Here is a 21,322-nt window from a genome sequence, read left to right as displayed (position 1 = left end):
GTCATTAGAGGAAATGGTTTTCCATGGACCAAGGACACCATGACTTGGTCAAAACCAATTGAATTTTGTTTGTTACCTCTGCACTGCCCTCAAAGGAATTTCCCAGAATTTCTATAAATCCCCTTTAAAATTCGATGACTGAATTCAAAATAAATTATTTTGAAAGCTACATACCACAAATAACTGTTGTCTAATACATGTGGGCACAGCTGTAGATTGTTCTGTTAGAGGTAAAGAACCATGAGTCAATGTGGTTTTAAGAGATGCTTTATTTTCTACACTCTAAAAAATACAAAGCAAATATAGAAACAAACTCACATTGAACATAAGGGCTTTTAGAAACACAAATACCAGTATCTGCAAGGGAGTGAGATAAGACTCCACACAGTCAACACTTTGAGAAGAATAATAAGGCTTATCATATTTCCCCATTTCTTGTGTGCATTTTGTTCTTAAGACATAAACTCACATTTCAAGTTTAAATATAAAAATAAAATTGTTATCAGTAGTGTTAGGGAAATGGTATAAAAAAAACATTTAACCAAATCCTTTAGGTAGCAGGATCTTCTAATGCAGTGAACCTTTTAGAGACTGAGTGCCCAAACTACAACCAAGACCCACTTATTTATCGCAAAGTGCCAACACAGAAATTTTATTTGTGATTTATACTCACTGCTCAGTCACAGCTGTCATTCATATCAGCCCCCTGAGGACACCAATAAAGCATAAAATAGAAGAAATTTGGATGATCGTTGTAGCTTCCTTCCAGGGTCCCATAAACAGGAAGAATTGTCAGTCCCGGAGCAGGAGCTACAATGATAATCCAGATCTGTCCTCAGCTTCCCACTCCTCCAGTAGTCTGTGCACAGCAAGTCCTGGGCTGTCTGGGACTGCAGGAAGATACCTGGAGTCGTCTCTGGTGATGGCCTGAGTGCCCACAGAAAGGGCTCCGAGTGCCACCTCCGGATGGTAGAACATTCAGCCCAGAGATAGTTTTCCAAACACAAGGGGCATCTACATACAACAGTTTATGAGGTGCAATACTGGGTCAGATTATATCGGTTCCTAGGTCACTTACACATGAGAGTGTAAATTCAGCAGTACATGACTTGATGCGCATTAACTCTAAGGCCACAGTCTAACTGTGCCTACAGGCTCCTCAGATCCGTGTCCTGTACTAGTATTACAACATTTGTAACCTTTATGACTGCATATGGTCCGACTGTGGTTCCCACTACTCAATACTCTGTATACTACATAACAATACATTTATCAGATGGACAGTTACTTTTCAGCATCCAGAATATTTCCAGTATAATTTACTATTAAAATTACCATACACTTCAGATGTCTATTAGCCAAAAGATGTTCCTCTCAACTCCTCCATACACATTCACACTTGGCTAGGCTAAGGATGCATGTGTTATAAATAAGAGAGGTAGGAGAAATCTGCTATTCATGGAGGCTTAAATAGAATGAAAATATTGAGGGTGGCACGGTGACTTAGTGGTTAGCATTAAAGCCTTGCAGTGCTGGAGACCTCGGTTCAAGTGCCAGGGTCAACATCTGCAAAGAGTTTGTATGTTCTCTCCGTGTTTGTGTGGGTTTCCTCCGGTTTCCTCCCACATTCCAAAAAAATACTGGTCTGTGTGTGCTATATAAACAAATAATTATTATTATTATGATCAGACATACTGAAATTGAATAGCCCAATCATCTCCTTTCCATTGGAAACACCGCTCTATGTATTAAATGGTTGTTGGATCCCTCCAAACAGAGGTTAATGTAATGTGTTTGGCCAACTTTAGGGACAAAACATACTAACCCTATCTTGGACACAATTCATACATTGATGCTTGTTGGATGAGCCTTGTTATTGCTGTCCTGGTTCTACTTAGAACACTATAGACTGAATAGGGGGTTCCTCTTTGGCATCCAACACGACTTAGGGTGCATTCCTCGCCTAGCTACACCCTGAGGATGATTCTATCTTTTCCAACACTTCTGTATTACATGGTGCTGCAGTAACTAAGAGCAAAGACGTCCTTGTAATACCCAAATACCTAAAATGTGTGATAGAAATTCTACTACAGCCGGGACAAGGTGTGCGTTTCGTTGATCCATTATTAACAGTAATAGAACACCTGATATATCTGCATTATAATCTGAATTTTATCCAGTGTTGGCGACATCACTGCTGTTATATTAGCAAAATCAATTTGTGAGAAAACTGTGCAAAACTTGTATGCAAGACTTCTCAATTTATTGTAGCCATGACAAGGGAGTCAGGGGCACCTGAGAACCGATTTCAGTCCCGAAAGTTGATTCTAGGTTTAGTTGATCTAAACCCAACCATAAAGTGTCATGGTATGGAAAAAATGTCGCAGCACTTCCATAAAATATTAAAACTTTATTTTCATAGCAGATTAAAAAGCTGTACAGACGTCATGGTCACTTTGGACTAGACCTACACGTTTTGAACTGCATGGTTCTTATTCATGGTAAGTGTCATGGGGAAGCTACTGCGCTGATCTCCATATTACATTGCTGTGAATTGCAGTGGCTACATAGCAAATTGGGGCAAATGATTTAACCATGTGACATATACGGCCATGTGCTCCAGTTGCACAAACATTCAGCAAAGAGCATATTGTGGAGAGCAAATAAATAAACATAAAAAGGATATAAACAATATTCTATTTTTCAAATCCAACGCAGCATTATGGCACAATAGAACGTGTTACTAATATGAAACACCTAAAACACAAGAAAATGCTGCATTTAAATCTTAAATATTGTTCTAAAGCCTTTAAACAGGCTGTAAAAAAAAATAAAGCAAAAAAAAAAAAACTAAACACTGCAACAATATATTCACTAACAGAAAAGGACTTGTTTAAGCACATATATGAAATAAATGGTTCTACCTCCAAAAAACTGCAAAAAAATACAAAAGAAAAAAATACACATCATGCTATCTGAAATACACACTATCAAGTATCCACCGTGAAGGAAAACAGCAACCCTAATGCTCAGCAGTCAGGGGCCGATGCCACCTCTTATGGTAGACAACAGGTTTATACTAGAAGACACCAATAGTATACCCAAAACAAGCATGCAAATAACAAACACAATATAAAAGGTGAGTAAATAATCCAGTTTTTCGAGTTCCCAGGACGTGACTGCCGGCAGCACAGCAGCTAGAGGTTGAAATATAAAATGAATGAATGGATGCTACACCTATACATTGCAGTTGGGTAAGTTGTATATCTACTAAGGGCAGCAATTCCTGAGTTGTATGCTTAATAGTAAATGCAACTAAGTACTAAAGTCCAGGCACTTGGAAAGTCATTTTATAGGCAAAATGTACAAATGGCACAAAGTGGCTTCATCCCCAATATCAAAGATACCATCATTCAGTGTCAGGTACTATGCCAGTAGATACCAGGCCTTGCCGGGGTCTTGGCAATGGAACAAATGAAAATTGCAATAACCGCACAACCTCATTTTTTACTGCACTTCCAAATTCAGTGTTAAAAAGTGAATTTCTGCCTATATCATTGTACCTCAAGATATTACTTAGGGGTACAACGCAGCTTCAGCTCCTCCAAATAGATCAAGTTGTAAGGATGGCGCTTTTGACACCTATATTACAACAAATATTTCTTAATAGAATTACACATTGTGCCATTCCTCTAAGAAATTAATGAATGTATTGGGTTTCACCAATGAGAGGGGTGTCCCTTACATTGTCCAATTAGACCTTTTTGAAAACTAGCTAACACTTTGTTATCATACTGACTAAGGGTGGATTCACACGACCGGTACCGTAGCACGGCGGGCACACGGCAGCGCGTGGGGAGAGGAGGAGGGGGAGAGCGCTGCTCACCCCCGCCCCTCTCCGTAGGTATATATGGCGCACGGCGCCGTATGCCCTTAAAAAAATAGGACATGTCCTATTTTTTCACGGGGCACGGAGCAGTACGGTGCCGCGCGCCCATTGCCGTCTATGGGGGACGTATATCGGCCGTATATACGTTGGCCGTGAATATACGTCCCCTTTGCGGTAGTGTGAATGCAGCCATGACATTTAATGCCCATTTTTTAATTTGGGATACAAATCCTGCTCTTTTTAAAGCAGGGAGCAAGATTGTGTTTAGAAAATTTGGGACTGTTGGCTACTATAAGTTCTAAATTTTCTTTCTAGACAGAATGAATGAGGGACAGCAAAATTTCAGAAAGAAAAGAGATTTTGTCCAGAATTGTTATATCATAGGGAATATAAAGGATTAACTAAAACAGGCCTGTCAGGAGAGATAGTTAAATTAGAAAAATTTAATCCTGCTGCCGCCACCACTAGAGGGAGCTAATGAACTTACAGCATAGTGCTTTACTGTATTCTGTAAGCTCCTGAGCTCCCTCTAGTGGTGGTTGCAAACTGGTTTGATTCAGTTGTAAGTAGATGGCTTGGAGCAGTTGAAAAGGTGTTGTGAAGCGTTGATATTTACTGAAATCTAAATTTGAAAGAGCTGACTTTTAAAATGTAGATTTTTATTAACTAGGATTGTATGAGCCTTGACCACAGTGTAAAAACTGATAAAGTGATGGATGTTGCAGGATTGTAGTAGGAGAACATGAATGTGGCTTTGTCTATCATGTGTCGTGTCTACCTGTGGCAGTCTTTGACGTTTTTCTTTTTAATTGAATATTTAACCAAAGATTATTGGTGACTTGTACATCATTTTGCACTGGATTGTAACACTCACATCACTTTGCTGAAAGAAGTGAAGCATCCGATGTGGATAATACAGGAGCGGATGATAAGCAGGGGCACACACTGAGACATGGAGGTGCCCATTACCCACTGCTTTAGTTTTTTTGCACTTTAAAGGAAAGTTATAACTAAGGGTCTGTGGGTTCCCTCTGGCCAGGAGCCCTGAGACACTGCCGTAATGCCCGATGGTTGGTCTACCCTATACAATAATATATCCAAAATATTGGTGTCTTTAAATTCCAGTGGCATCGGATTCATTGGCACAAACATTTACAATAGTACATGCCTGCTCTTCTCCTCCTTCCAAAGAGATGACTAGTTTACACATCATGGCGGACGCCATATATATTCCTAGTTATTCCCATGATCCTCCAGTTCATCCTTATAAATTAAGTACCTTCCAAATATCTATATATTCTCTCTATATATACTTCTTAAATATGGAATATTTACTCTGTATTCTATAGCTGCTCATGTACTTTTACAGACATATACACTTAAGTTGCAATATTATTTAATGTACTACATGATACAGATATATTTATATATTTATATCTCTAGTGCACAGTGTACTATAATTATATAGCTATAAAAAAAAAACAAACACAAACCTTCATACCAGATATGTTGCCTATGTATATACTGTTAAAAACCTAAGCAACCGAACCACATAATATAAAACTATATGGTTAAAGCATAAAAACACAAAAAAAAAAAGAGAAATGTATGAACAAATGCATCTTAAAAACAAAAAAAGAACATAAAATTCACATATATAAAATATTCTTCTAAGGATATATTTTTTCGGTTTTTTTTTCTTCTTCATAAATATTTTAGAGTTCCTTCAGTCCCCTGCCCCCCTTCCTTGAGATGACAGTTTTAGTAGGTTTGGTAGATGTCATGTAATGGAACTTGGATGGCTGCAGCAGGAAAAGCTTGAGGTATATAACCAGCATATCCTCCGTAGACTGCTGCGGCGGCGGCAGCGTTCTTCTGTAGTGTGGCTAACGTGGCTGTGGTCGGAGCTGCAATGGGGACATAGCTTGCACCATAAATGCCTGCGGCAGGAATCCTTTGAACGTTTGGAGCCATGGTATACACTGGAGTTATTGGACGGCCCTGAAATACAGAAAATGCTAATGATTTACACATTCATACAGAAGTTAACGGATACCTCCGATGTTAGCTCCGATCCAGCATGGTGCCTCCCATTACTGCCCGCCTCTGTTGGTAATGATGTCATATTTACATGACAACCGCTACAGCCTAACACCGGATACAGCCCCAAGGGGTGTCAGTGCAGTGCCTCTCTCTACCAACAGAGGCCGCCAGTGATGGACGGAGTCTTGCTGAACTGGAAGTAAAGATTATGGTTAGTTTTAAAGTGATAAATAAATTAAGATTTAATATTTCTTATATAAGAGGAAAAATTTCTCCATGTTCAATTCCATTCTTTCTCCATAGGAAAGCGACTTTTCATCTCTCCCTGATCTATTGGATAAAATCAGACATTGTAATAGATGACGACTAATCTATATCTACAGCCGCTGGAAACATGATCTCCCTCTTCTACACTTCCCATTATCTTTTAACTTTGCCCTTCAGTTCTTAGTTATTCCTTTACTCCCTTACGTGTGATAAGTGACTCTTATCTCTTGTCACTTTTATTGCACTATTTGTGAACAGGGAATTTGTCATCATGGAAAACTTCCCTAAACTATTAAAGGCTGATTCACAATGGGGCTTATTTACTAAGGGTCCGAACTCCGCATTTTCGACGGATTTCCAGCATATTTATTATGCGTTTTGTGCCGAATTGCCCTGGGATTTTGGCGCATGTGATCGGATTTTGGCGCATCGGCGCTGGCTTGCATGCGACAGCAATCGGGGGGCGTGGCCGACGGACAATCCGACGGATTCGGACAAACTGCGGAATTTAAAAAAGGATTTGTGTCGCAAGATCAAGCACTCACATGCACTAGGAAGAAGAAGGTGAACTCCGGCGGAACTCGGCGCAGCAGCGACACAGGAAGGAACTCGGACGCACGATGTTAGTGAATCGCGCAAGACCCGAATCCTTGTCGGACAACGCACCATGGGATCGCGACTGGACCGTGTAAGTAAATCTGCCCCATTATGTCATTATTATCACCCCAAGGGGTTTGTATGTCATATGCTATGGAATAGATAGGACTATTGGGAGTATAGAGCACCAAGTCTTCAATGTCAGTGAGTGGCAATTCTGATTCACTTTAGATCACTGACACTTGACATACTGTATATATTCAAATAAGTGAAACTTGCACAATACATGTATAAAGCTGCGCCTATCTAGTCAGCGGGGAACATTTGATTTTGCAATCCAATAAAATACCATGGCAATGTGCAATAACAATTCAAGTTCTAGCAGGTTTGGGAGAACGATAAAAAAGAGACAGAAGTAGTGACTGAAATAACATTGTATGGTGATTACATCAGAGAAAATCGAAATGTATGTACAGGAAAGCAAAAAACGTATTACCATTGCTACAAATTACTGATAGAACAAAACAAGGAATATGATATTGGAATATGAATTGATACCTATACATCATTACTAAACACACATGACCATATCTTACATATACCAACCTGAAATGGTGGAGGAGTGGACACGGATGGAAGAACCGCAGCAGCAGCTGCAGCAGCCGCAGCACTGGCGGGATCGGCTTGTACTGTGATTGGGTTGATCATGTGCTCCATCCCATGGATTTTTCCTTCTTCCATAAGCTTGGCAGCCGATGCAGCCTGGAATACGGAGTACTGGGTGCCGATGGTTGGAATGGCCACTAAAACATATACAAATTAGATAAGTGGAGGCAGCAATGTAAGCTGAATTTTTATTGTTCAGTAGAATAACCTTAAGATATTTGTAATTTTGCTAGTAAAAAAAAAATTCCTTATATGACATATTAGGCAATGACAATATGTCAACAGGGAGAATGCTATAATTGGAAGTGCTGTATTTAGCTCCGTCCTTGCCTAATAGACATCAGCAAATTACAGGCTGCTGTTTATAGCAGTCTATATTCAGCAGATGTATCTATTGTATCTACAAGGTAGTCACGTAAGCTACAAATCTCATAACAGTAAAGTTGGAACCTAATTTTTTATCATTCTTCTAAGCCAGATTTAGTTCAGGACAAGATCCTTTAATTTTGTAAGTATTCAGCAGAAACATAAGAGTTCTGAATAGAAGTGTCAGAATAAAACGTACAATTTTCGGAATGCAGCTGAAAGGAAATCTATCATCAAAATCCATCATGATAAACCAGGGACACTTACTCATAGATCCAGGCACTGTGACTGTGGTAATATTTTATTCTTTATCCGTGGCCTCCTTTCTTCTAAAATCAACTTCTACAATTATGCTAATGAGCAAGAAGGGCTACCCTAGCCCCTCTGTGCTCTGGCTTCACAAACTGTTGTTACACTGTGCAGCAGGGCGTATCAGCAGTGAGTGCACAGTGGGCTGGGGAGAAGTGCTCCTTCCCACTAACAGCCTGTGTAGCTACAACACAGAGGGGCTTGGGTAGTCTTTCTTGTTCATAAGCATAATTTTAAAAGTTTATTTTAGAAGGAGCCATAATGTGCCCCAATTGCAATGAGGGACATTACCAGAGTCCCCCGATGCTGTAGCCTCACAGGCTGTTACACTGTGCTGGAGAACATCTCACCCTTCCCCTTTTTGGCACTTGCCTGAAGTTAATTTTAATAGGGAGGAGACAACGAATAACAAATACAAGAAGATTCCCAGAGTCACAGTGACTGGATCTATGAGTATGTGCCCCTAGTTTATCATGCTGTATTTTCATGGTAGATTTCCATTAAAAGGGATTTATTGAGGATTTGAGGATTTTGATATACCCTATACTTAGGGTAGGCCAACTACAAATATTAGAGGGGGTCTGAAAACCAATGATGGCCTATTCTAAGGTGAAGTCATAACTATCAAAAGACTTTTGGGGGACGACCACACCCTTAGGTACCCTTTTAATCCAAGGCACTCCGTTATCCTGAATGTTCTATGATCTATTGCATTCCTCTACTATGTATAATAAGTAACAGGTACAAACCACTATCTAGTAATTATAATAAGTAATAATAACCATAGATGTTTATCTTTTTATAGGTAGATGAAGATATTTCCATATATGAATGACTATCCTCGGCACATTGTACGGAGCTATATACCATAGATACAGCATGTTAGTCTAGCAGATAAGAAGGCGCAAATGAGTGATTTGGGAAATAATGATCAAGGAACACAAAATGATTGATCAATTTCAGATAAGAGGAATAGATCCCTGTACAGTCAAGACTGATTCATTAGCAATACATTAGTTAGGAAGTATGGATTGTGGAGTAATTTGTTACAAGTACATCTACTAGTAGTTGAGCCCTTCTGTACTCTTTATATAGGGGAATGGGATTGGCCTTTCTAGATTATGTTATGGACCATGTTACGGGGGTGTATGAGATTTGAAAAACATTGTTGCTTAAATTGGGAAACAACGCCACCCTTGGTACGGGCTTTGTCTGACATTCCCACTGACCTCCATTTATGATGGAGTTCCACTAGGAAGCAACTGTAATACTGCAGACAGCCTCTATACTACAGTGGCACTGTTTCAGGGTGAAAGCAACAATGTTTTTCTTATTTCGGGCTGTTCCTTTAAAGTAGCACTAAACCTAGAGTACAAAGTTAAGAATAGAACAGATGAAGCTATACATGATAAAGTAGTGATCATGGGGCAGGGATTTTCCTGGACCTCCTGTTAGTAATCCTGTTAAGTGTAGGTCCAGGGACTCTTTACATCCTCTATTAGTTTTTTTTTAAATTTTAACTCCACTTTTTAATATAAGCTTCCGTAGACACCTTCCATTTTCTCCACTAAAGGAATGAATTAAATTATTAGGGATCAGTGTAAAATGTTAGACTAACCTGTACCGGGTTTAAGAGCAACTGGATTGACCGCTGGTAACTCCAGGTTGGGTACAAGTTCAAAGCCTTTTTCTTGCTGTTTACCCTTCCCTTCATGATATCTGCTATAAATGCCACGGCCAGCCGAATATCCCCCCAGGTAGGTGCCCCTGGGACCAGGGGCTCTGTTGCCAGCTGCACCTCGCCCTCTGCCTCTTATGCTGCCTGCTTGTAATACCAACATAACACAATCAGAAATCACAGGAGATCACAACGAAAGCCTCCATGAGCATATGATGGGCAATAGATTGGTGTTTCTATTTTGGGCAATGACACGCAATGAGGAAAAAAAAATTCACATACCCTCTCTACACGTTCTCCATTCACCCTACAGTCAACCAAGCCAATGTGCAAGGACATAACCTATGGTTGAACCCAGGCCTGAAAGCCTCAGAGGGTCTTCATATGTAGAGTCTGCTCAGCAGATACAAGTTATATCTCCACCACTAAGTTAAGAATGTTTTTGGAAAACTTTATCCTCTCTACTGTCTAAACTTCTCCTCCCAAGATTGTAGAGATCTTGGTGCAATGTCATTTTCCAAATGGAAACACAGCTAATCGAAATTTAGTTTTGTGGAAATAGAAGCTAAGATACAAGTAGACTTAGACATTGACGCACAATGATGTCAACTCTTGACAGAATGCAAAATACTTGATTTTATATTCCGAGATATTCTATACTGGGATAGCATCAAAATACTCTCAACCTCTGCATATACGTGCAAGCTTGGTGTGTTCTGATGGGTAGATGGGCAAAGCAGCTGCCAAATACTTTGGTGGTGGCTCATCTTCCCTATGAACTAAAGGACTGAAGATGAACAGTTTATACTCTTGATCCCTCCATCATGGAAGAGTTTGGAAGCCTGGATGTACATTAAAAAGTTGGACAGTTCTCCTAATATTGATGGGTATAGCTAGTGTTGGTATAATTTTGGTGAAGGCAAATGGTCAAATTCGGATATTTCATGTATTTTGCATCCTGTCTAGGAGTATTGTTATCTAGCATGTGCCAAATTTGCAATTTAGGCAAATGGAAATCTTGTATTTTAGCTTAGAAAGAGTACACAGCTTTAGTATGAAAGTGGGATGTAAAATACATGCCAGGCATAGGAAAACAAATGGTTACATAATGACATGTCAAAGGTAGAACCACCAGGAAATCAGGTGACAAACAAGGAATTACTGATAACCGAGAAATGAGGTGCACTGTGACCAGAGAGAAATAAAGTGGTCAGATGACCTTGGTAATGTTCTCTTATCAGCCGTCACATACATTACAAGGGCAGAGGACATTTCTATGTGCCTCCACGTCTGACGTCTTACAGTTCAATCTACAGAGTAGGGGGAATGTACAGGTATTTGGATGTAGATTAATTGTGGATACCTTTTTTGTATCATAGTATGTTATACTTTATGTGATAAGATGAGGCCATCTTTTTCTCAATATTAAAGAAAATCTACTGCCTGATTTGTACCTTATAAAGAAGTGCTTCAATATCCTAATGAGCTGCAAGTGCTCTAGGGGTGTCACCAGAGCTCCTCCTGGATCTATTAACATGCTCCCCTTCCCCTAGAACACTTACAGTCATTAGCATATGATTTACATATCTTTTTTTAGGAAAAGATGACTTTAAAAAACTGTTACAAGGCCAGATGTAAAGTGAATTTAGTCAGTGACACTGCTTTACGGGTGGTAGAGTAGATAGATCCGAACATATAGAGATGCATTTGTACATGGTGGCATCCCATACACTTGGATACATCTACAAAACCACATTTTCATATAACATCTATTATGTCATCAAAGCTCATTCTCAGAATAAAAATTTTCTCTGATTTTACAATATTAAAGAGAAACTTTCATCAGCAATTGGCCTAACAAACCACTTCCAGAATATTGTGAAGCAGCAGAACACCTTCTAGTTTTTGTTTCTTTTATGGCCCAGTGTGATGGCTTCATCCAGAAAATCAACTTTGAAGTCAGATGTAAATTGGTTTTATAAAGTCAAGAAGGGGGAGAATTTAACACTAAAGTCAAGGTGGGAGCTCCTAACGCCTCCTCCTCTGTTATTGAAATCACGCATCAGACTTCAGGAGATCTGGTCAGTAATGTCTCTGGACACAGGGCCATCAATAACAGTGAAGGAGGTTTTCTGAGGAAGAGAGCTTGACTTCAATGTTAAAATCTCCTCCTCCTTGACTTTATACAACCAATTTACAACTCACATCAAAGTTGATTTTCTGGATGATTCCACCACACTGGGTCATGAAAGAAACATGGAGGTGTTCAGCTCCTTGGCAACATACTGGTGGTGGTTTATTAGGTCGCTTTGTGTTGACAGGTTCCCCTTAAACTAAAATGTTGTCTTTATTTTTAGATTGAATGTAATTTAGTATCTATTTAGTGTAAATATTAAGTAGTCAACTTAGACCACTATGGGTATACTCATCAACCAACTCCGTCCCCAAAACCATTATTGTAGCCAAGCACAGACAACATTAATTAACCTAGATTGCCCGAAATATCGGCAACTAAACCTAAGCCACATTACATAGTTATCTTTTTTTTAATGAAATAGACAAAGTTTGGCCAAAGTTAAGGATATGATAACACTGTGAAACTATTTGTGTCTAGTTCACAATTCACTGGTAACTTTTTTGACATAGGTTTTGACTAATATATCATATATTCCAAGCAGCACCTATCTGGAGTATGCTCACAATATATATCACCCTTCACTTTCAATGGGTGACGGAGAATCCATGCCAAAATCATCTGTGTGAATTAGCCCTAAAGGGATTTTTTTGTATTAATTACCATGCAACCAGGACACTTACAGGCCTCATTGCACCCATATCCATCACTTTTGGTTTGCTTTCCCTTCCACTGGGTCACAATGCACCACATAACTAGTCAGCAATCATGGAAATGGCAGAACAATGACAAATCACGTCACATGATAATATGCTTGCTACAGAAGTTCAAGACTATACAAACATTTTGCAGGATTTTGCTTTTCATAAAAATTTCAGATGATCTTTTGCAAATTTGCAGAAAGAAAGACAGAAGGATTTGTTAGATCAAAGATACAACATCTAGATTTCCTTAATGAGGAAAGTAAAAACAGGCCTGAACTTACTCCGTATTAAAAAATAATAATAATAATTTGTAAAATAAAAAAATCCAAGTAGTAAACTATGCAACATGTGCTTTATGGTATATTATTGGTTACTGGACAACAATCATTTACTTTGTTTCCTATTTTCCATGCATGTCCCTATTAGAGCCTATTCATATTGACATTTACCATCTATATCAATCCCATTCCCTAATGGAGAATAAAAGAATATTCTTCCATCCATTTAAAAAATTTCTAGATTTTATGAAAACATTTTTATATGTCAAACCAAAGGGTGATGACATTTCGTTCCATTATAGCCTATGGGTGATTATATAGACTTATATAGTTTTATAGACTATATTGTCCTTGTTAGTAAAAGCAATTGAAAAGATGGTCAATTTTTTTGTAAAATTGATACCACTATAGACTATAGCTTCCAGAATACATTTATACAGAGTTGTTTTGGATCAGATTTTGGGGTTTTCTTCTGCATCTAAATTTGTTTAATACAATGAAGAATCCATAGCATAAAGCAGGTTTGGACACAGATATGCCTCAACCTTGACCTGCCACGGTTTCTGTGGTGATTCTGCCATGGAAGCTTCATCGGTAGGACAGAACTTTTTTCCAAATATGGATAGAGTAGATAATTGATGTAGATTTGGAGGATGAAGAATCCCCAAATCTGCTCCAGAAAAATTCAGTACTGAACGAACTTGTCTGAGACTGAAATAATCGTAGCTGAACTTCTATTCAGATAAACACAAAAATGTATAAGTAACAGTTACCAACCTTTCACAAAGTAGTCACGGTTTGGACCAATTAAAGCATTATATGGGTATCCGTAATAAGCTAGTGTGTAGGGGTCACAAGAGTAAACATAATTAGGCTGAGTGACTTCAGTGGTGGTAGTTGTGGCCGGTGCTCCTCCTTTAGCAGCTTTCTGGTAACGTGTGTACTGTTCCTTATCAACAGGTTTGGCCAAAGTAACCTCTATACAAGAGCCTTCCAGTTCTGTCCCATTGAGGTTTCTCATGGCCTGGACTGCATCATCTCGACTGGTGAAATGCACAAATGCATAATCACGAATTTTCTTGACGCGCTCAACACAACCTGGATTGTACTGGCCAAAAATCTTTTTAATTGCCTCCTCGGATGTCTCAATCATCAGGTTCCTTACGTAAAGAATTTTTACTGTCTCCATCACATCTTCGTCAACATCAATCTCTGGTTCTGCCCAGTCAACAGCGATCTGGTGGCCCCAAAGCTGGATTCTTCCAGGCATGAGTTTCCTTCGTGCCATAGCAGCGGCTCTGTGACTTTCATATTCTACAAAGGCGAAGCCTCGATTTTTCATCTTATCAGCAGCACTAGCATAGACGATGACATCTAAGACCCCTTCTGTGACTTTAGATATTTCTTCCAAAATCTCCTCCCTCTTCTTCATCTTCGGAATGCCACCAATAAAAAGTCGACAGTTATCTACACTACAGCAAACACCTAAAAGTCTTCCAGGCCTAATTTCATAGTTGTTAAGTTCTCTGACTGCTCTCTTGGCCTCATGCTTTTGGGTATACATGACAAAGGCATATCCTCTGTTCTTCCCATCAAAGTCCATCATGAGACGCATTTCATATATTCTACCTACGCTTTCAAAGACTGGAACAAGTTCATCCTCATACACATCACGGGGTATTTTTCCCACAAACACTTCACATCCACGTGGGGGATGGAGACCTTCCCAGCCTGGTGGTGGACCTCCATATTTCCTCTGTCCATTCTCTTGAACCATTGTATACCCGGTCCGTTCCATGAGTGCAATAAGAGCGGCTTCGTTGGGGGCACCGACAACTCCCTCTGTGATCTTTGATGTTGACATATTAGTAGAATCGTTACTCATCATGGCAATCGAATCCTCTGCTGTCATTATGCCAAAGTCATGCAGTACTTGCTGAAACCTATTGAAGAAGAAGAATGGCAAAGAATTAATAGATGCACCGCTGATAGGACGTAAACAAAATAATTGCATTTAAGATAAATCTTCTCTCTCCCTTTGTCTAAAACTGCTTCCCAGAGCAAAACTTGGCTACAACAGAACCACAAATATATGAAGAAATACAACTCTGGTAGTGAGAGACACTCCTTATCAAGCAGTGACTTGCACAACACAACCAGTACAACCCCTCACCCAACAGTTAGGAAGGAAATATACAGCACAATTCATTCTTTCGGATACAAAGTTCTGAATGGCGAAGACTATTAAAAATATTCTAAATCTGTATTATAAATTGTACAATAATAAATATACAATTTATCAGGAGATGCCATCAAGACATATTCAGAAGAAGATCAAATAAACGCTGAAATATCAGAATGTGTCTTAAAAATACAGACAAAGTTAGTGTGGTGGAGTGTAATTGGACAAAACTATTAAAAAAATACTTCAAATTAGTTCATACACATTATTTTATAGAGAGTGAGAAAACCAGATTTGTGATGTTGAAGGAACAGCTGATTCATTAAATTATACCTTGTGCAGGACCTGGAGGGAGGAGCAGGACTCCAAGTTCTAGGAATACAATGAAAATGAGTCCTGCTCCTCCCATCAGGTCCTGCACCATGAATTAGTTTTGACTGGAGTGTTCCTTTAATATAGTGCTACTTTATAAAAGGATTTTTTTCCAGACCTAAATCCTTGATAACCTACCCTAAGCATGGGGCATCAATATGAAATCAGAGGGGGTCCAACACCCAGCACCCCACAGCATCTGTTAAACACAGAATGGAAAAGGAAGCAAACAGCTACTTTCTCTTTGTACTGGCTAAAGAGAGACATTGGGGCTCATTTACTAAGGGCTACGCGGCCGCACTTTCGTCGGGTTTCCTGGCTTTTTCCGCTTTGCGCCGAATTCCGCCGAGATTTCGGAGCAATCGCGCCGGCTTTCATGAGACAGGAATTGGGGGGCGTGGCCGTTGGAAAGCCCGACGGATTCGGAAAAACCGCAGAGTTTAAAAAACTAATTGTGTCGCAAAATCACTCACATACACCAGGAATAGGTTGGTGAACTCCGGTGGACCTCGGCGCAGCAGCGACACCTGGTGGACATCGGGTGCACAACCTTAGTGAATCGCCGGAAAACCCGAATCCTTGCTGGATCGCGACAGGACCGGGTAAGTAAATTACCCCCATTGCAGTTTATCTATAGTGAAAATAAATGGGACCTCATCCGCAGTAACTTGATCTGACCACTACACAGAGAAGGGAGCTATCTGTTCTGTTTATCAGCTGATCTGCAGGGTTCTTGGTTTTGGGCTCTTACTAATCTGATATGGAGGACTTGTTCTATCAAAATGTTATTTTGTATCTTATGTTTGTTCACATCTACTCTTTGAGGAGTCTCTATTACACATTACATGAATAGTTTTCAGATGCGTGACCCCCAAAAATAACCCAACAAATTCATTATAAGCCATCCTGTTATTTTGTCGTAAATCAGGATACCCTTCTTCAGTGGCGTAACTAAGAGAGGCAGGGCCCCATAACGAACTCAATGGAACCCCACTTAACCCTTAAAAATATACATACAGTATATGCACACCATATATACATACATAGATCATATACACATACATACAGTGCCATATAAACAGACATACAGCATATACACATCACATATAAACACATACAGCACATTCATATGCAATACCCCAGATGGCACTGTGGGCCCCATTGCAGCTGTTATGGCTGCTTCCCTTGTAGTTCCGCCCCTAGCCTTCTTTCAATTATATGGGAAATCTTTACTGATTACACCAATACAGTGACATCCCATTAAAAAGCAGACTGGATATTGTCATATCAGTCCTTTTTTTGCAGTGGAAGATTTAGGAACCTGTATAGCATTCAGGTATGTGCATCTGGACTATACATCTGATATATACACTGGTGCATATATATTATATTACTGATGGTTGTTTGTAATGTAGTTCATGGTAATATTATGGTAAAGCAGTGAGATTTGCATGTTACCTCATACAAGGAAGGAAAGTTCTAAAATTGTGTAGAAGCTTCCAGTAACATGTCACCCTATGACCTATAGGCGTGAATACACATACACACTTAGAGCTTCCTAAGCCAGAATAATAATGTCCTACTAATTTATATTCGTAAGGTAGACTTGTCTCCTTTCATGACATGTCTGCTTTAGTAAATTAAAGCATTCCCATTATCTAATTTTAGATTATCTATTCTTATAGCTCAATGCTGTGGACATATGGACAAATCTACGGACGTGTGCTTATGTGAGTTACAGAACCGGAAGTACAGACTGTTATAAATTGGCTGGAATTTGATTCAATCTGATAGATCATTGTTATCTTTAATAGGACACTATATTTTTAGATAGTATAAAAACTTGACTCATCTCAGGCAAAATATGACTCTTCTCTGCTAATTAATATATGTAAACAAGTGATGTTTTCTAGAAAGTATATTCTAGAAAGTATATTCTAGATAGTATATTTCATAACCTAATGGAGGGTGGTATTAGTTTATTTCGGTTAAAATCTGGTGACAGAAATGCTCCATATTGCATACTCTTTGTAAACGGCAAGTCTTAAAGTAGAGCACAGTAACAGCACTCTATGGTGTTGGTGAGTGTCGTTACTTTGCTCTACTTTAAGAATTGTCATTTTTCATTTATGCCGACTGAGCACCGCCATATAGTCCTGTACTGTGTGTACTGGTCCCGGTCCATGGTCTTATTACATGGTGGAAAGGATACCGCCGGGGTGAAGATAGTGCCCACCAGATATCTCTTCTTCAATGTACTTTGTAAATGGTATGCCATGAGTGTAACTGGGATTAATAGGGATGATACAACAGGATGGAGAATCTGTACTTTATATATCCGTAATAATTGGTCATTACCAATTACCATCTATGTAATTTACCATTTTCTTTATAACAAGGGTTAAGTGTTAGGTAAAGTAGGTGAGTCTGGGAAGCTATGCTCAGTGTAAATGGCATGACTATCCCCTACTCATGTGACAATACTAATCTACTGAGAGTAAAATAAATGATAGTCTACAGTTTATAGAATATGGGTTAACTACGGTGGGGAAAGTATTGCCTAGTTTAGTAGCTCACCTTCAAAGGGTTAATCCCATTGGATGAGAACTTACCAAAAAAGTTTGTTACACAGTTTAAGGGGTATCCTCATGTTTAATATGTTTGACATCTCCACAGGATATGACATAAAATATGATAGATGTAAGTCCCATCTCTAGGACTTACACCTATCTGGTTTCTTCTGACCTCCTTCCCGAGGCCAGTTGAATGGAGACCATGAACGGAGACCTTGCCACACATGAGCGGCCATTCTCCATTCAGGACTATTATAGTGCAGAAAATATCAATTTATATGCTTATTGTTTATTGTGCTCCCAAATAATTGAATGGCAAACTCTGCATTCAGCCTTTATGAAAGGAGGAGGTCAGCAGAAAACCTTTACATATGTGAGATTTTTCTTTTAGTGCTATGGTTTTTCATCCCAGGAATTTTCTATTCTTGGGAAATTTCTGTAATCTCTTTGATCTAGATACCTATAGAAATGCATGTAGCTGATCTGGTACAGTTGGTTGACATACTGGTTCTACAAGCTGGAGGACACAATTATCCTTTAATTTGTTTATTCGAATGACGTTGTCTTGGTGAGGGCCACATCATAATGAGTTACAGCACATTCTTTATGGCGTCACAGTCTCAACTGTAATAAACTTTACCAGTAACTTACTAATAATGGATTACACCCGGGCCCAGTTGTCAAAAATAAACTGACCCTTAGTACAATAGTATGGACGTATTTCATAAATTCTATGTCTCTCCATGTTAAGGAAGCCATAGACAAAAAGATAAAATTTAGACAATTTTCACCACTTAGGTTAACCATCATTCGAGAACTTAGTCTGGCTCACTGCTGATTCCATCTTTTGTAGGATTCACTGGGGGTCATTTATCTTAGTTTTTATTTATTTATTTATTTTTTTGCTCATACTTTTTTTGTGCATTTTTGCGCCTATTCCTATCACCGTAATTGGATAAGTTGTTTTGCTTGTTACATTTGCCCTTTTTTAAGCGAATCGGCTGAATTGCACCAAAATAGGTGCACAGCTGTGCCAGAAGAACTTTAACGTAAGAAAAATTGTTTCATAGAAGGAGAAAAAAAAGGCACAAATTGAGACTTTTTGATCAGAGGACTTGCCAACTTAAAACGAAACCAAACATGAGATTGAGCATATTTAACATGGCACAAAAATCCAAATGCTAAATAAGCACCAGAAAAAAGACCTCACCATGATAAATGACAACCCAAATTCTAGTCTATAGTAACCTTTAGATGGTAAAACACATTCAATATCAGTTGGCCAAAAGTTTGCACATCCGAATGTTAATCTTTCCGACCCTCCATACGTCACTTGTAATTCTCTGTCTGACCCTTTCTCAACATAGGCTGAACATCCAATACATATTACATGGTCAGCACCTGCCAAATCTGGGGTGTTTGACAGACCTTCACCCATATTCTGCATCCAACCAGCTATACATTTCCATACATGCTACAGAATCTTTGATGTTGCTCATTTTGCATTCTTTGTTCACTCCAACCCATCCGTCGTGTCTCCAGTCACCCTAATATTACAACGTACTCTAAGTATCAATTCAGCAACCTCATCCCAACTCATCTCAACTCATTACATGTCCAAAACATGTGTAGGCCATTCTCTCCCTCCATTAGGATTTATGGGCACCTCACATCCTCTCTGAACTCCATTTGTCCAAGCACCAGAGACATATGATATGCTATATCTAACAAAAATAACTGGAATCTCTTCAGGAGAAGCCGTCAATTCCCCCAATTCCTCAGGTCATTCTCCCATTTACTTCTAGTCTCCCCCATGGGATCTCCCAACACCTTAGTTAGAAGGGAAGCATATAAGTATATGGGTAACCTTATGTGGATGCCAACTTCCAATCTTAGACAAATCTAATAACCTATGTCCAACATAAGAGAATTTTTACGATATTATATGTAAATGAGGAAACTCTGATATAAAAACATGTACGGTACATAGATTTAGTATTAGATGGGAATCCCCAACTAAACAATTACCATGTGTGCAGATGCTACTCAGAGCCTGATATTTGTGCTCAAACCAATGACCCATGTAGGGTCACACAGGTTCATCAAGTCCAACCTATAAACCCTAAGCAGAAAAACCCTTATATATATAACCATTACTTTCCAAAGAGGACATAATGTATACAGTATCTTTTGTTGCCAGAAACAGTCCTGTTGCATATGTACACTCCATTATCCATAGGGGTAATCCATTTACAGCTCTTGCTCTTGTTTTCTTACCCATAAAATGACCTCATTTCTTTTAGAACCAGAAGCTCACAATCACGTTCACTATTAAGAGGCAAATATCTCAACCTCTTCCCCCCGGAGGCAAAATGTACCAGGTCAGACTGGATTTTCCTAATTTACCCTGATTGAAATCTAGCACTAGGGTACTTTCTCATGGTAATGCATATTTTCTAATTAGAGGGCACTGCTTTAGATTTTCCCATTAAAAGAACTGTTTTACTACAATGGCAAATTAGATGCAAATATAATCACTGAAACACAGTATCTAATAACCCAGAAAGTCAAATAACATAAATACATACATTTCTGAATATAGATGTTTACATGAAGAAGGCATGTTATAGAGCAGGAGAACCTGAGCAGATTGTACACCGTGTCCTATCTGCAGGCAGCATGTTATAGAGCAGGAGAAACTGAGCAGATTGTACACTGTGTCCTATCTGCAGGCAGCTGGTTATAGAGAAAGATAAGTTAAGTAGATGCCACTATGTACAATCTGCAGGCATCATGATATAGAGCAGAAGTTAAAAAGATTGTACGGTATAGACTGTATGCATTTGTGTCACCCCCTCATCCTCATAGACTGTAAGCTCTTGTGTCACCCCCTTCATCCTCATAGACTGTAAGCTCCTGTGTCACCCCCTCAACCTCATAGACTGTAAGCTCTTGTGTAACCCCCTCATCTTCATAGACTGTAAGCTCTTGTGTCACCTCCTCATTCTCATAGAGTGTAAGCTCTTGTGTCACCCCCTTCATCCTCATAGACTATAAGCTCTTGTGTCACCTCCTCACCCTCATAGACTGTAAGCTCTTGTGTCACCCCCTTCATCCTCATAGACTGTAAGCTCTTGTGTCAGCTCCTCATCCTCATAGACTGTAAGCTCTTGTGTCACCCCCTTCATCCTCATAGACTGTAAGCTCTTGTGTCACCCCGTTCATCCTCACAGACTGTAAGCTCTTGTGTCACCCCCTCATCCT

General features: G+C 39.3%; 1 protein-coding gene across 11 annotated transcripts in view; it reads right to left on the bottom strand.

The window, feature by feature from the left end:
- Positions 1 to 249: 249 nt before the first annotated feature.
- RBM47 (RNA binding motif protein 47) overlaps positions 250 to 21,322 on the bottom strand; it is a 111,009-nt gene continuing 89,936 nt past the window's right edge. For 8 of the 11 annotated variants that reach the window (XM_072125293.1, XM_072125272.1, XM_072125282.1 and 5 more), the window contains 4 exons: positions 13,709 to 14,874; positions 9,756 to 9,962; positions 7,403 to 7,599; positions 250 to 5,890 (listed from right to left, as the gene is read on the bottom strand). In XM_072125293.1, coding sequence (XP_071981394.1) covers positions 5,651 to 5,890; positions 7,403 to 7,599; positions 9,756 to 9,962; positions 13,709 to 14,843 — 1,779 coding nt within the window. In that variant the 5' untranslated portion in view covers positions 14,844 to 14,874 and the 3' untranslated portion in view covers positions 250 to 5,650. Of the gene's footprint in view, positions 5,891 to 7,402; positions 7,600 to 9,755; positions 9,963 to 13,708; positions 14,875 to 18,518; positions 18,579 to 21,322 lie in introns of those variants that run through there. The other 3 variants (XM_072125247.1, XM_072125256.1, XM_072125339.1) reach the window with 3 other exon arrangements.

The sequence above is a fragment of the Engystomops pustulosus genome, chromosome 1 (assembly GCF_040894005.1).
Source record: "Engystomops pustulosus chromosome 1, aEngPut4.maternal, whole genome shotgun sequence".
In the NCBI taxonomy this organism is placed as follows: domain Eukaryota; kingdom Metazoa; phylum Chordata; class Amphibia; order Anura; family Leptodactylidae; genus Engystomops; species Engystomops pustulosus.
Note: the sequence above shows the minus strand (reverse complement) of the source record. Positions and strands in the feature narration are given on the sequence as shown.